Source organism: Centroberyx gerrardi, chromosome 1, assembly GCF_048128805.1.
Source record: "Centroberyx gerrardi isolate f3 chromosome 1, fCenGer3.hap1.cur.20231027, whole genome shotgun sequence".
NCBI lineage: Eukaryota > Metazoa > Chordata > Actinopteri > Beryciformes > Berycidae > Centroberyx > Centroberyx gerrardi.
The window spans coordinates 17561264-17574947 of record NC_135997.1 but is presented as its reverse complement, the minus strand read 5'-3'; the positions used below and the strand labels follow the sequence as shown (position 1 = coordinate 17574947).

The window sequence follows — 13684 nt, the reverse complement described above, 5'->3', positions numbered from 1 at the left end:
CAGTGTAAGAGAGAGAGCTTCACACCTAGAGACAGAAGGAGAGAACGGGACAGAATAATGAAGAGAAGATGAGAGACCTTGTTTGATTTTGACACCAAGAAAGAAGGAATAAGATGGTGAAAGAGAAATATTTAAAGTCCCAAGGAAGGAAAGAACATATGGGGCAGACAGATGTATATATGAATCTATGAATGATTATTTCTCTTTAAAACGCTCCCTCTCTCTTTGAGCCCCTGCACCAACACACAGACACACAAACACTAAACCGCACGGCGCATTTCAACACAGGCGCCCAGAGCCAAGTTCAAAATGAAGACATGACGTGTCATCACAGTGAAGCATGACAGCTCAGTCACACGTGAGCGCCTCTCACACCTACGTTCTGTCACGAACCACTTCGTCTTCAGTTTCTTCTTCTTATCTCTCACTGCTGACATGTCCAGATCGACTTCAGATCATGACGCTTTATCACACTCTAATCACGGGCTTAGTTTATCACGTCAAACCTCAAACCATGGAAAGAACGGTATCAGGGCCTTGGGACCAATTCAGTGAGCCAGAGTGTGTGTGTGTGTGTATATTTGTGTGTGTGGTGTACTAACCTAGGTTCAGAGACCATGGAGAGAACACATTTACGCTGCGGCCCCACACTGGTCCACTTGTTTGCCAATGTCACAATTGCGCTGGCATCAAGGAGGCCGTATCCGTATGAATGGCTCACTGCAGAAACAGAGAGAGGCATCAGTACTGTCCCGCTGAAGGCCACATCCTCACTGCTGCAGCTCCAACTTAATAGACAACCTTCACAATTTAATTACAGCGCGTTCCCTGTTGCATGTCCTGTCAAACCTATCTCTCAACCGCCAAAGACTTGCATCTGTAATCACTTAATGTAGGAAAATTTTGTTTAATAGATGCGTAATATAATAACAAGCAGTCTCAATAGCCTTTACAAACTGCAGATGGCGGAGGGAAAAGAAGATGGCCAGCAGAACTCGGCCAGCGGAGGGATTAGCTGTACCTTTGCGGCCAACTCCATTGGTTCTCCAATCATTGGTGAGGAGGTGGGCAGGATGAGAAGTTCGTACTACCAGATGTTGCATATCCCTCCAGGTCAGGTTTTTGCTGGAAAATGTGCGTGTGCACACACACACACACACACACACACACACACACACACACACACACACACAGGGACACACACATGGTAAAAATCTTGCAGATATAACAGACATCTCTGACAATAAATCCTATGGTCTTAACCAGCAGGCCAACAGTTGCTGTATCTTCAGTCAACATGTGTTTGAAGTTTCTGTCCTTTAGTGAAATGTCAGTCTTGTAATGAGGAGACTTGTTTATCCTGATTATAGCCATGCAGGTTTTTAATAGACAAGACACAAAACAAGGGTTGTAAAAGGACACACAGGTTTGCCTCCCTGGTGCGCCCTCAATAGCTACAGGCATTCGACTTGGGCTTTAATTTCATCATTCTTTAAATTGCTATGGATATTTTAAAATAATATATTTTATTTATCAACTTTGCCCAATCACGTTCTTGTCAAATGTGTCCTTAATTGCAATCCTTTCTTCCACCTCACTCTGTTTTGGCACAAAACTAATTAATCCCTTTTCCAGGACTGTTCTGATGTTTATGTTTGTCCCTCCATTAGTGCTACATGACTGGGTCAGAATGATTGGTGGTTACACCAAATAATGCCTTTTTTAGAAATGCATGGAGGAATTCTGTCAGCCAGAGGGGTTAAAAAGTAATTTATAAAGTGGAATAATGAACCAGAGGTGATGCATAGACAGGCAGCGTTGGCAGTTAATGCTAGATTCAGTACCAGAATGTTTAATTTACTACAAGGCTACTCACGGTCTACATGCAAAAAGAGCTGGAAGATTTATTTACCTGTTGCTACTGCGGTTATGAAATTGATAGCCACATGCTACAAATTGATAGCAGTAGGGTATAAATTCACCCGACTTAGGCCATCTGTTTGCTTTACATTCATGTCGGTCCAGATAATACACATGCTTTCCCTATAACTGGATAACTATTGCACAGCTTATTATTGTGTACTGAATTCAATATATTTTATGTCTTTTCCATAGGATTCATCAATTTGATCAACAAAACCATGAAATTTTTCAATCTGTGAAAATAATGGAAAAGGCCCATTTCTATCGGGTGCGGAAGAAACATTAGAATGAGGCTGTAGAAGAGGGGGATGGGCAACCATGTGCCACGGAGAGCCGAGAGTCTGCAGGTTTTCATTCCAGCCAAACTCTACACCAGGTGATTTCACTGATTAGTTCCTCCTCTCTAGTCAGCTGGTATAGTCTTTGGTTGGAAAGAAAACCTGCAGACTCTCGGCCCTCCATTCCAGATGATTGCTCAGAATTACAAATAATTGCAAGGCTCGGTGAGACTCGCAGAACAGCGGTGAGAAGCACTTACTTGGCCTCAAGAGCAAGGGCGATGATCCCAGCAGCCAGCGGGGCAGAGGCGGAGGTGCCGGTGTGGGAGTCTGTGCATTTTGATTTGAGGTCTGTCGTCACCTATCAGGAAGAGGAACATGGTGGGCTTAAGAGTCAGACAAACACCATCAGTAGATACAGAGCTTCAAACATTTATCTAGTTCTACTCTCCCAAAATTATCATTAAGTTCATACAGAGGCACAACTGGAGGGCTAATTGCTGGTATTGCATCCTGAAAAAATTAAGCTCATGCCTCATTTTTGCACGAGGGGTGGCATTCTGTTCTGTCGTTCTCATGACAAAATAATGACACAAAAATTTTGAATAGTCACCACCTCTACCTTCACCCTCTTATATAGTTTCATAGCCTTTGTCCACTTGTGCCTGTGCTGCTCTAGTGCTTGCACACCGAACTGAAAAATTAATTCACAAGATATCGTGGACTATCATCACTTGGTTTAGTGCTGGCGCCGATGTCAACACTTGGAACTGGCCTCCTCTGAAGGGAGCATTAACCTTTATTTCCCCACCAGCTCTTTGTCTTGAATCTCATATGCATACATTTGCTGGGGCAGAAGCCGCCTGATGGTTTGAGAAGTGGAATTGTGAGCAAAAGGTCCCCAGGATGAATCCCTGGACCAGCTGGACCAGCCTCTGACCAAGGCACTTGAGACTGAATTGCTCCAGGAGAGCTGCTCAGTGACCAACTGTAGAAGACTGTGGTTGTACTGAGTGGCTCCCAGGTGTGACTGTATGAATATGAAGCAGAACCATAGCATGTGTGCTCAGCAAACCCCATCTCTGGGAGGATAAAGGTTAGAAAAAAAAAAGCCTCAACTGCCCTCTCCCCACCTATAACTACAATTTCACAAGGGGAGGCGAATCTAGGGAATTGAATGAAACTGAGATACTATGTGATACAAAAGCACCTAGAATCTACCCAACATCTAGTTGATTTATTGACCTTTGCAGCCAAAAAAATGGAAAACCTAGTAACTTGTGGGGATTGTTTTTGCTTTAAGGGACTAAACAGTAGAATAAATGATCAATGTGGACTAATTCTGCATTCAGGAGCTTCCCATATCCCTTTACTCTAAATTGAAACAGATGGATAATGTATAGAGTGTAAAAAAGACTAAGCAGCACGCATTAAGACATTCTCTCCTGCATAATCCAAGAGGTTCGACCCTCTCTTCTATTCCACCTCTTCATTCCCTGGTTCTTGAGTGACAGGACAATTAAATGAGTACAGCACTGAAGCATTAAGGGACCAGCCACATGTCAGGGAGATGTCATGAGCTGTCTGTCCAGTGGGTCCGGCTGCTAGACTGTAGGTTTGAGAGAGACGGCGTGTGTGTGTGTGTGTGTGTGTGTGTGTGTGTGCATGCATGTGTGTGAGTGAGATTTCGTGTTTGTGACAGGACTGTTAAGCAGCAATGGATTGCCAGATGGAGTTTCAGCATTTCACAATTCAATAACAATTTGGCCCAATAACAATGGCCCAAGAGAGAATGAAAGGAGAGGAAGAAGAGTGAGGAAATGGAGGGAAGAATGCAGACGGCATGTTGTGGTTCAGACAGCTGGACACCAGGTACAGAGTAAAGCTGCAGATACAAATACTACCATGAACTTCAGGAATGCTCTAGGTATGTACAAACTGTTGAGTGTGTCCAATACACTGTATCTGATCAAATGAGATTTTAAAAGTGTTTAGAAAACATGAACTGAGGAATTCCTGGTATTCTCTTGTTCTATTTCACTTCATTCTCATAATTGTGTCTGCCTACCAGTATGGCATGTTATCATAAACACAGTTCACTGGCTGTGGCAGCTGTCTGATTACAATCGCCTGTTGTTGGCCTTGCAAGACGGCTGTGGTGGTGTAATTTAATACTAGTATGTAACTATTATAACATCAGATTGCTCTGAATCTAAACACACGGTGCTGCAAAAGAAATCAACATCTGAAGCACCTGAATTGAAGTGTGGACTTGCACTTTCAAATATTTCAGGGGTTATGTAGACCCTGCCGGTCAAGTCAACTTGCCTTTGTAAATAAATGTCCTCCCTTTGTGCAGACCTTTCATCCTCACTGACATTTTACCATTTTACCAAACACATGCAAGCACAAGCACAGCAGAAAATCCTATTGTTTGTGCGAGGGAGAGAGGGGGGGGCGGAGGCAGAGAAAGAGAGAGCAAGAGAGAGAGAGATGATGGTGTGTACTCAAAGTGTGTGTGTTCTTCTGCGCACAACTACAACTCACAATCTGCTTCTCGTTGAGGTTCCCAGAGCTGTAGGTGGTGGCGAGGGTGGAGGAGCAGGCCTCGCTGTACCAGGGAACGTTGCCATTCTGGGTAGAGCTGCTGATGGACAGCGTGTAGATGCTGTTGGTGTAGCCGTCGCAGTTACAGCTGTCCTTCTCCCTCCCTCCGTTCCCAGAAGCCCACACAAAGATGGAGCCCAGACCCCCGCGGCCCTGCAGCACATACATTTAGACAGACAGACAGATTGAGAAAGACAAAACATAATAGAAACTACTGTAGACGACCACAGAGGCTTTCATCCATCTCTTACCAGATGTGCATATTTTTGAGCCACCACTAATGATAAGGGGTGAAACAGAGGAACAAAATGCCTTTCAATCTTAATAGGAATCCCAATGATGAAAGGGCAAATTCATTACAGGGCTCATTTCAAAAAGGGCCCATTAAAACGCTGCATACATCACAGAGGCCAGTGTGGCCACTCAATGAATTAAAAAGAGCTAAATATTGCATGACAGCAATACAACACAAAAGGGACTATATGTCAACAGCTCAGTGTAATAAATCATCCAGCCTCTCAGCACTCAGACTGCAATAACTTTTATCTAAGAACTGCTTTATTGTACCACAGTGGCGCAGTCGCTGTGCATTGATCAAACCCCAACTATGCATCACCCATACCGCCATCTGACTGCTGTCACTGTGATAATTATTTTAGTAGTCCGTGTTAGGGGTTCTAATCACTTTTATGGCACGGGCCTAGGATCCTATGGCTGTATAACAAGACTCAGTGTTCGCTAGATGGATGTGCTCACTCAGCCTGGGGTGTGACCTGTATGCTTATTAATCCTTTGATCCGTTCATTTACATACCTGTCACACTCCTTGGGCTAATGTGTAGTGTGTATTTTAACACGTGCCGCTATCAGGAACGACACCGATTACATGACAGGATTTCTGTACAATATCCGTTTTAGGTTTACATTCAGTATGCCATGTTGTTTTGTTCTGCTATATGACTACGCTGTATGCTATGTGAGTGGTTTTCAAAATAAAAGCCTTTAAACCTCTACACCTCAATACTCAATTATTATTCAGTTGATAAGCCTGTGTTTGGAAGCTGTTAGAGCTTGCCTTTGCACATTATCTAAAACCACAGGGTCCAATAGTCTGGTGTTTGAGTTCAAGTTTCTAAATTCATGTCAACCTGATGAAGAAAACCTAGAAAGTAATTTTGAGCTCCAGTGACTTTTTTTTTTTTATGTGAACACTCAATTCCCAGTTGAAAAGATACACCACATGCTGAACAAATGAAAGCTGAGATAAGTTGAGATGAGTTGAGATAAAAGATGAGCTGGCAGTTTAAAAAATGCCCTTCACATAGCAATGAATATTGAAAAAAATATTTCCATACTTAATTTCTCTCACTGCTGCTTCTGTTCATTTTGTAAGATTTTCCTCCCTAGTTGCTTTTAGAGGAACTCCATTCCAAATTCCTCTGCATTCATAATTCTCAGGGTCAAAAAGTGCACCGCTTTGTTCAACCCGCTTGTGTCCTCTTATGCTTGAATAGTTACAGACTGTGAAAAGCAAGCCACACACAGGCAGTAAATAATGTCTGTCTCACACAGTGGTGATGGAAAAATTGGGAACATAAAAATTGTGGCCATGAGGACACATATACATATATACATACGCACAAACCCACACACACACACACACCTCTGTAACTCCGTGAAGAAAGGCTTCCTTGGCGAGCTTGGCAGGTCCATCAACAGTTTTGCCATCATCCTCTGGGCCCCAGCTGGCACTGTAGATGTGGATGTGTTGGGGGTTCAGACTGAGAGACTGGGCCTCCACCATGTCAGTCACCTCCCCGTCTAGCATACGCACACCTGCACACACACACACACACACACACACACACACACACACACACACACACACACAAACACACAAAAGACGATCATAAATAGAAAGCCTTCTCCGTGAGCTTGGCAGACACGCAAGAGGACCACACATACTGTAGTAAATAATATATGAGGGAAATATCTAACTAAATCTGTTGATCCAATCAGACAGGCTGCTGTCTCCTCTGCAGAGTGTACAGTACATGGAAAAGCAAAGTAACTTTTTCAAGTTAAGTAAGTTGTTTATATTATATCAAACAATCTAATGAACTTCAGATCGTAGTGAAAATCTTTCCTGGAGAATCAATTCCACTAAAGCCTGGGATAAAACAGAGTTCAATTGTATGATGGGTGAACTGCCTCCTCAGTTGTAAAGCAGAGAGATTTCTCTGAGTGTTCCCTTACAGCAGATAAATGAAAGCACTTCTTTTTCCCTCTAAGTGCCTAATGGATATAAGAGTTTGAATCGAAATTGACTTAGATTTGCTCTTCCTGTAAGAGAAACGAACAACTTAGACGGGGCTTCAGTGCTCCTGAGACTTCAAAATGTCTGCTTGTGTGTCAAGTATATTCTTCAAGTAAAACAATCATCGATCAAAGTGCTGTATCAGAGATTAAAAAAAAAACTAAAAAAAACAAGTATGTGCTCTAACCAATTAATTCTGCTACAAGTTCAGAAAGTTTTCTTGCACCAGACTCTTAAGCCTTCCTTCTCTGTGTCTGTGCATCCACAGAGAGAAGGTTGAGGAATCAACATCTTCAAAACAAACATATTCTCTTCTTTGATGCACGGCAGGTCAAGTTACTCCATACTGCTTTCATATGGGTTAAAGTAAACAAAGTATCGGAGCTTTGAAGTCCTCCGAAGGCATCAAACAGGCCAGGCACTGTGCTCCCAGTGTTTCCATGACAGCCGGCACCTCTACCACAGATAGCCACATGGTGTGTTGAGGAGACTCATGTAGGCATGCATCTCCCACCGCTGTCCAAAACATCCACCCATCCCAATGAGATGACCAAGGCTGATAGCACAGAACCAGCAACATTTAAAGCTTCAATACATTTTTTGGTTATATGTATTATATATACACAACATGAACTTAAACAATTACAGGCTGAAAATATATTTCTAGTTCATGTTTAGCTGGTTCACAGTCATAACTTGAAAGTGAAAAAGATCTCTTTGTTCCATTCAATTCAAAACATGAGTTCTGCCTAACACTCAAATGATAATCTCATAGTCAAAACTATCTCACAAACTGACACGGGGCGTAGGCTCAGCTCTCGCCCTGAAGCTAAGCAGGGACAGAGGAATAAGCTTTCACATAGTTGGTGCAAATGGTTGCCAAAAAAAAACTGACAACAAACTTTCTGGCACTTGTTTCGTCTGTTTCACATGAATCAGATCCTTGTTTATTAGTACTCATTTAGTACTCATTTAGTCAAACCTGTACTCCATTCTGCCTCAATAATTTAGAATGAAGAGTTATACATGCATGAATTCTTATAGAAATACCTTGTAATAGAAGTAAAATATAATCAAATCTAAGCAAATATTCCCACATGAACCTAACAAAGACCTTCACCAATCACTTAAAACTGGTCTTGGTGACATGGAGAGACTGACCTTTTCCTTAAAGCAATATTCCACTTGGTTTTAACATGGGGGATATTTGGCACTTGACCGCCATGAAAACCATAATATCAACTAATCATCAAGATTGGATGCAGCTGGAGGAGGGATACATGCCTCTGCTAAGATCTGTTGTTGAATCTGTTCACAAACATGTTAAATGTAAGTTTTCAGGCTATTTTCGTGGCCTCATTCAAATGAATGGGAAGTAAAAATCAGAACACTACAAACTCTAAAACTAAGTGGAATATTGCTTTAAGACTTGTAAATTATTGGAGAAAGTGGATCTTGTATGTGTACTCATGAGCTGTGTATGATCCATCTTATAATCTTAATGTGTAATAATTTCATCTGTATACCATGACTGTAATAGCCCAGGTGACCAATCGTTCTCATCTATTGCTTTTCTAAATAAAAAAAATAAAAAAAGTATTAAAAAAAAAAGACATTTGGCAAGGTTTTTATGTAAAAAGAACATGCCTATCCCCTCTAGTTGAGATGCTGTATATTCGCCCTATTTGCCCCAATTCAATTTTCTTCCAACCACTGAGAAGAATAAATTTAGATCCAAGGAGTGCACAGTGTACTAACATCACGTCACGTGAGTTCTGGGTATCACAGTCGCCTCTTGCTATCTTTTGGGGCTGCCAACGTGCAAAATTGTCTGTAGCTACAAGGAGCATGATTCAATATTGGTTATGCAGGAAGGTAGGTGTGTGTGTGCATAAAAGGAGCACATGTTCAGGGGCTTCACAAGACCGAGCCCGCCGCCTGCTCCACCTGCATGGCCACGCACAGCGCTCCACCTGCCCACTTGTGTCTCAGTGAAATTGAATGACAGCTGGGATACTACCACTTACCATCTGGAATGACCATAAAGACTAGAATTATGGCACTATTTTGACTGAGTTCAAACTTGATATGACAGCTGGAAGTAAGCAGCAGGGTATTGAGATTGGCAGAGAGGTAATGAGATAGAGCAAGCACTGAGTGGATAGAAGAGCTGCCTGTAATTAACAGGATTATGCGTGCTTACGCTGCATCCTGGAGTCAGAGGACCCCACTCCACACTGAAATTATAACACACTCTCAGGACAGAACTCTAGAGATCCAATCACTGCTATAAAACACACACGCACATTGGGGAATTACAGCACATACCACACTGACATACCTTCTTACAATAATAAAAACTAGTGATGTGGCGAAAAAAACGTAACCTCAGCACCGATACCAGCCAGGTATCATGGTTTGAATTTTAGAACCATACCACATTGAAATAAAACAAGTCAACTTTGTTTAACATTTTTTTTGCCATCAAATAGCCATTAATAGTTCCTCTGAAGAGGGGGGGAGGGGGCAGAAACTACATAAAGCAGGCAGTGGTGCAATAATCAGGGTGCAAAATCCTATTTAGCACCCCTCAAAAATTTCTTGAATGATGTCTCTGGAAAAATCACTTTATGTGATGATATACTGAGTTACGGACTCTTCTGTTGTCATATTATCAATTTCAATTACAAAGCAAAATATATCTGTGATCTTCCTTTGATTCTGAAATCTGTCAAATTTCAATGTCAGTAGTCTCAACGATCACACTGAACACGGCCGGGTTAAAACGGCTTTCAGTCTTGCTCACTGAAGTGCTTACAGCTGTCAATTTCATCATGAAATGTTTTATGTTTGCTGTAACATTTTTGGATAAACTCTGTACTAGAGTCAAACTCTCAGGCTTTTACTCAAACTATAGAGACAGCCTGCTCTCTCTGTACTGAGAGAGACTCAATCAGCATAATAGATGTCTCTAGATACATTTCTGCTGACTGTATTGCTATGCCCAAGCATGTTAAAACTGCTCTCCAGCCTACTGTTTCACTTCTGTAGCATTTTGGAGTCGACTTTCAATGGTTTTTCCGAATCTCTAACTAAACTCTGATTGTCTCCAGGTATATGACTATTCCTGGTTTGGTGCATTTGAAATGGACAGTTAATAATTATATCCCCTAATTAAGCGATTGTTACATGCTTGTGCACCTCCAATCATTTCATGCAAAGCAATACACCTTTGTTTGTTTTATTTGAGCACATTAACATTCAACTCTTTCCCTCTTGGATAATAAACCACAAGACTATAAACTTTAGAAGATCGCATGTTGCTTTTTTCTGCTGTGGGATATGGGCCCTCTGTGCATTTCACGGGTCCAATCTCAAACATGATCTAATGAAATGAGTCAGTTGTTTCAGTGGGGAGGCCAGGCTGAAGGCTCAGAGGGATCAGGAAAGTCTCGGCTCTCATTCACTGCACTGTCTGTAAACTAAAGCACCTCGGCTTTCCCCGGCTCCTCGCTGGTCTCTGATCTGCCACCTGTGCTTAACCTCAACCTTGGTCGCCGCTCTGCTCCCCTCAAATTTGATAAAAATATGTAATATATTTTCAGATAGGCGTACTTGTAGGTTGGTGTCATGACAGATTGGGTTACATTTTGTGGTGAAATAAAAAATTTGATTATTTTTGGTCTGTGATTTTGGCGCCCCTTTCATTTTGCGTTGTCATGTGTCACATATACTGTGTACCCCAGTTTACACCACTGCCTGTTGGACACATTTTGCTGAACTTCCCACACACACTAGCAGTGGCATTTTCTAGTGAAATGTAAAACAAACTTAAAGTCACAATGAAATCAAAAATGACAAAAAAAATTACAAATTCTTTCTTGTATTTTTATATCAAAGTCCCATTACTTTTACTCGCTGGAAAGTGGCATGTTTTAAGTGATTACTTCAAGGCATACCATAAAGTGTAGATAAAACTTCCAACCAATAATACCATCACAGATTTTTACCCCCCTCCACCCCTCCCATCATCTAAAACCTGTAATTTCACAAATTGTGACACAAATGACAACATGGTACAGCAGTGCATTTTAATATTCCAGTTTCAACTGGAAATACTCTGAATTCCAGAAGCAAGACACCATAGAAATACTGTTTCTTTGTGACTTTAATTTGTGTATAAATAATGTTATAGCAGGGATTTCAGTTTAAATTTTATGCAAGCTGACAAAAAACAGCAAATGTGATATAAACACAATACCGATTCACAATACATAGTACCGGTTCAGAAATTTAGTATCACAGTGCTTTTTTTCAGTACTGTCACTCCACCCAGTACACATACACTTGTATTGCATATCCACCTCACAAACGGGGTGAAGTTCAGAAAGATTCAGTGGCATGTAATGCCCGGGACAAAGACTGAAAACCCGCTGAATCACACTGGGGCAGCAGAACAAGTATTTCAAGTGTCTTGGCAGTCAAAAATGAAAACTGAGATGAAACTGAGGTTGAATACACAAAGTAAAGCCTCAGTGAATCAAATCAATCATCCACTTGTTTTTCTTTCACTGTACCTCCAATCTTGGCATTGTAAGCCACTCCGACTCCACAGATCCCATTGTTGGCTACCGCTGCCACCTCTCCTGCACACCGTGTCCCATGCCTAGACAGGGAGGGAGGGAGAGAGAAAAATGTTAAAGAAAACCAATCATCCTTATGAGTTTCATTCACCTAACGATGAGCTAAATTATTGTATATATTCCCCCAGGTAGCGCACTTTGTCTACCAAAGGGGCTTGTGCAGGAATGTGCTTCCTCCAGTATCATGGTCAAGCTGGATACCGAAAGACAAAACAAACTCATGGAGACAGATTCTTGGCTTCGCTTTTCTTAAACAAGTCTGAATTCCCATTTGTCCAAAAGAAAAACATTCAGTCGATGAGTGGAGATCATGATACGCTGCCTGTGCCCTTCTAGCATTAGTGACCTTGGAGTCGTCACAGGGTCTGACTCAAGCCAAAGGAAGGGAAATGAGATGACATGCTACCATCACACAAGGGAGGAAATTGTGAATTAGATTTGCCATTTTCACAAAAGGCCTTTCATTGGGCCGGTGCCTCTCTAGTAAGATCTCTCCCTCCAGGCACCGCAGGGTTCAGATTCAGGGAGCCAGGACTGAGGGAGCGAGCGGCTGATCATCACATTCCAGTCAGGTGCATTCCCCCGTTCTGCCAGATGGATATGCACTCTTAATGCCCTTCAAACCACAGTCTCCCCCATCGGATCACAGCCATTCCCAAACAGCACTGCAGGAGCTGGAGCAACCCTGTGCCAGATCAGCTCACACAGAGAAAGAGGCATAGAGGAGGAAAGAGCGGAAACAGATGAGCTCCACTTCCTAGGGAACAAGCTAGGCCAGCAGGCAGCCATTCAGGCACTCGGGGTATCCAGCCAAACCAGATAAATAAGTACCAAAACTCAAGACTTGTATGTCTAAACTTCATCGGGCTGTGAATTGTAGACATCCTCCATTGATAACAAGGGCTACATCTGGTGTCAGCATATGGCCATGTGCAGAACTGAGTCACAAATTCATTGAAGGTAGCCTATAAAAACTGCTGGCCAGGAGGCGCTATTAAAGAGTATGAAAGAAATTCTTAATGCCTCCAAACTTTGAGTTATTTCCAGGGGCTTGTAAACTTCCCTAACAGACAAAAATCTGCACAGCCCAAGGGTCAGCTCCAGTTTTTGTTTTTTTTAAAACCACACTAATTTTTAAGACTATTCCTTTCATTAAAGACACAGGCATAAGGACTGTGGGCTTGGCCTGGTTGACAGAGGGTCAGAGTGTGGCAGTGGATCTGCCGGCCCCCTGAGGCGTCTTCAGATACACCGTGAGCTGGAAGGCCAGAGGTTAATGTCATTGCCACAGTTCCCCCTCGGCGCTCTAACTTTGACTCTCTAACTTGCAAGTGTCAAGGGACTTCAGTTAGACTGGGTCAGAGGCTCTGCTGCAGCACGCTCCACTGGTGCAAGGAGGGATGTGTCAAGGTGTTTGAAAGACCCCTGGATCATAAAAGCACATAATACAGGCACAAGACTAAACACACACACAGACACACACTTTATCATGTGGAAGGTTTTCCAGTGAGCTTTATCTCGACTTTCTTGGAAGTGCTGGTCTGTTGACTTTGGAGTTGAATGTCTTACAGCATCCGTGTTTGGAAGCGATGCAGCTGCTGATAAGGGGCAGCTCAGGTGTCTGTGATGGGATGCAGGGCATGCACAGGCTTACACTCCCAGTCGTCGTCTGAGCCGTTCCCAAAGATCCCTTTGACACATTCATTACATTCACTTATTGGGTAGGCTCATTCATGGCAGACAAATCCTATTACAGAGGCAAAACCCATGGTTTCTGATTCTGATTATGCAACACCTACTTGCATAATCATGTTCCTGGGAGTGATTTTCTCAGAGTGATAAAATGGATACAAGATGATATCCCATTACTGTTCCCATTCACATCTGTATGCTCAACTGCTCTGGTGAAGAAGAATG

General features: G+C 42.4%; 1 protein-coding gene across 6 annotated transcripts in view; it reads right to left on the bottom strand.

Moving 5' to 3' along the window:
• The window catches only part of furina (furin (paired basic amino acid cleaving enzyme) a), an 89469-nt gene that overhangs the window by 9916 nt on the left and 65869 nt on the right, over window positions 1-13684 (bottom strand). For all 6 annotated transcript variants that reach the window (XM_071922772.2, XM_071922763.2, XM_071922788.2 and 3 more), the window contains exons 7-12: window positions 11702-11790; window positions 6471-6643; window positions 4749-4961; window positions 2462-2562; window positions 1022-1125; window positions 603-720 (exon numbers count right to left, since the gene is read on the bottom strand). In XM_071922772.2, coding sequence (XP_071778873.1) covers window positions 603-720; window positions 1022-1125; window positions 2462-2562; window positions 4749-4961; window positions 6471-6643; window positions 11702-11790 — 798 coding nt within the window. The remainder of the gene's footprint in view (window positions 1-602; window positions 721-1021; window positions 1126-2461; window positions 2563-4748; window positions 4962-6470; window positions 6644-11701; window positions 11791-13684) is intronic.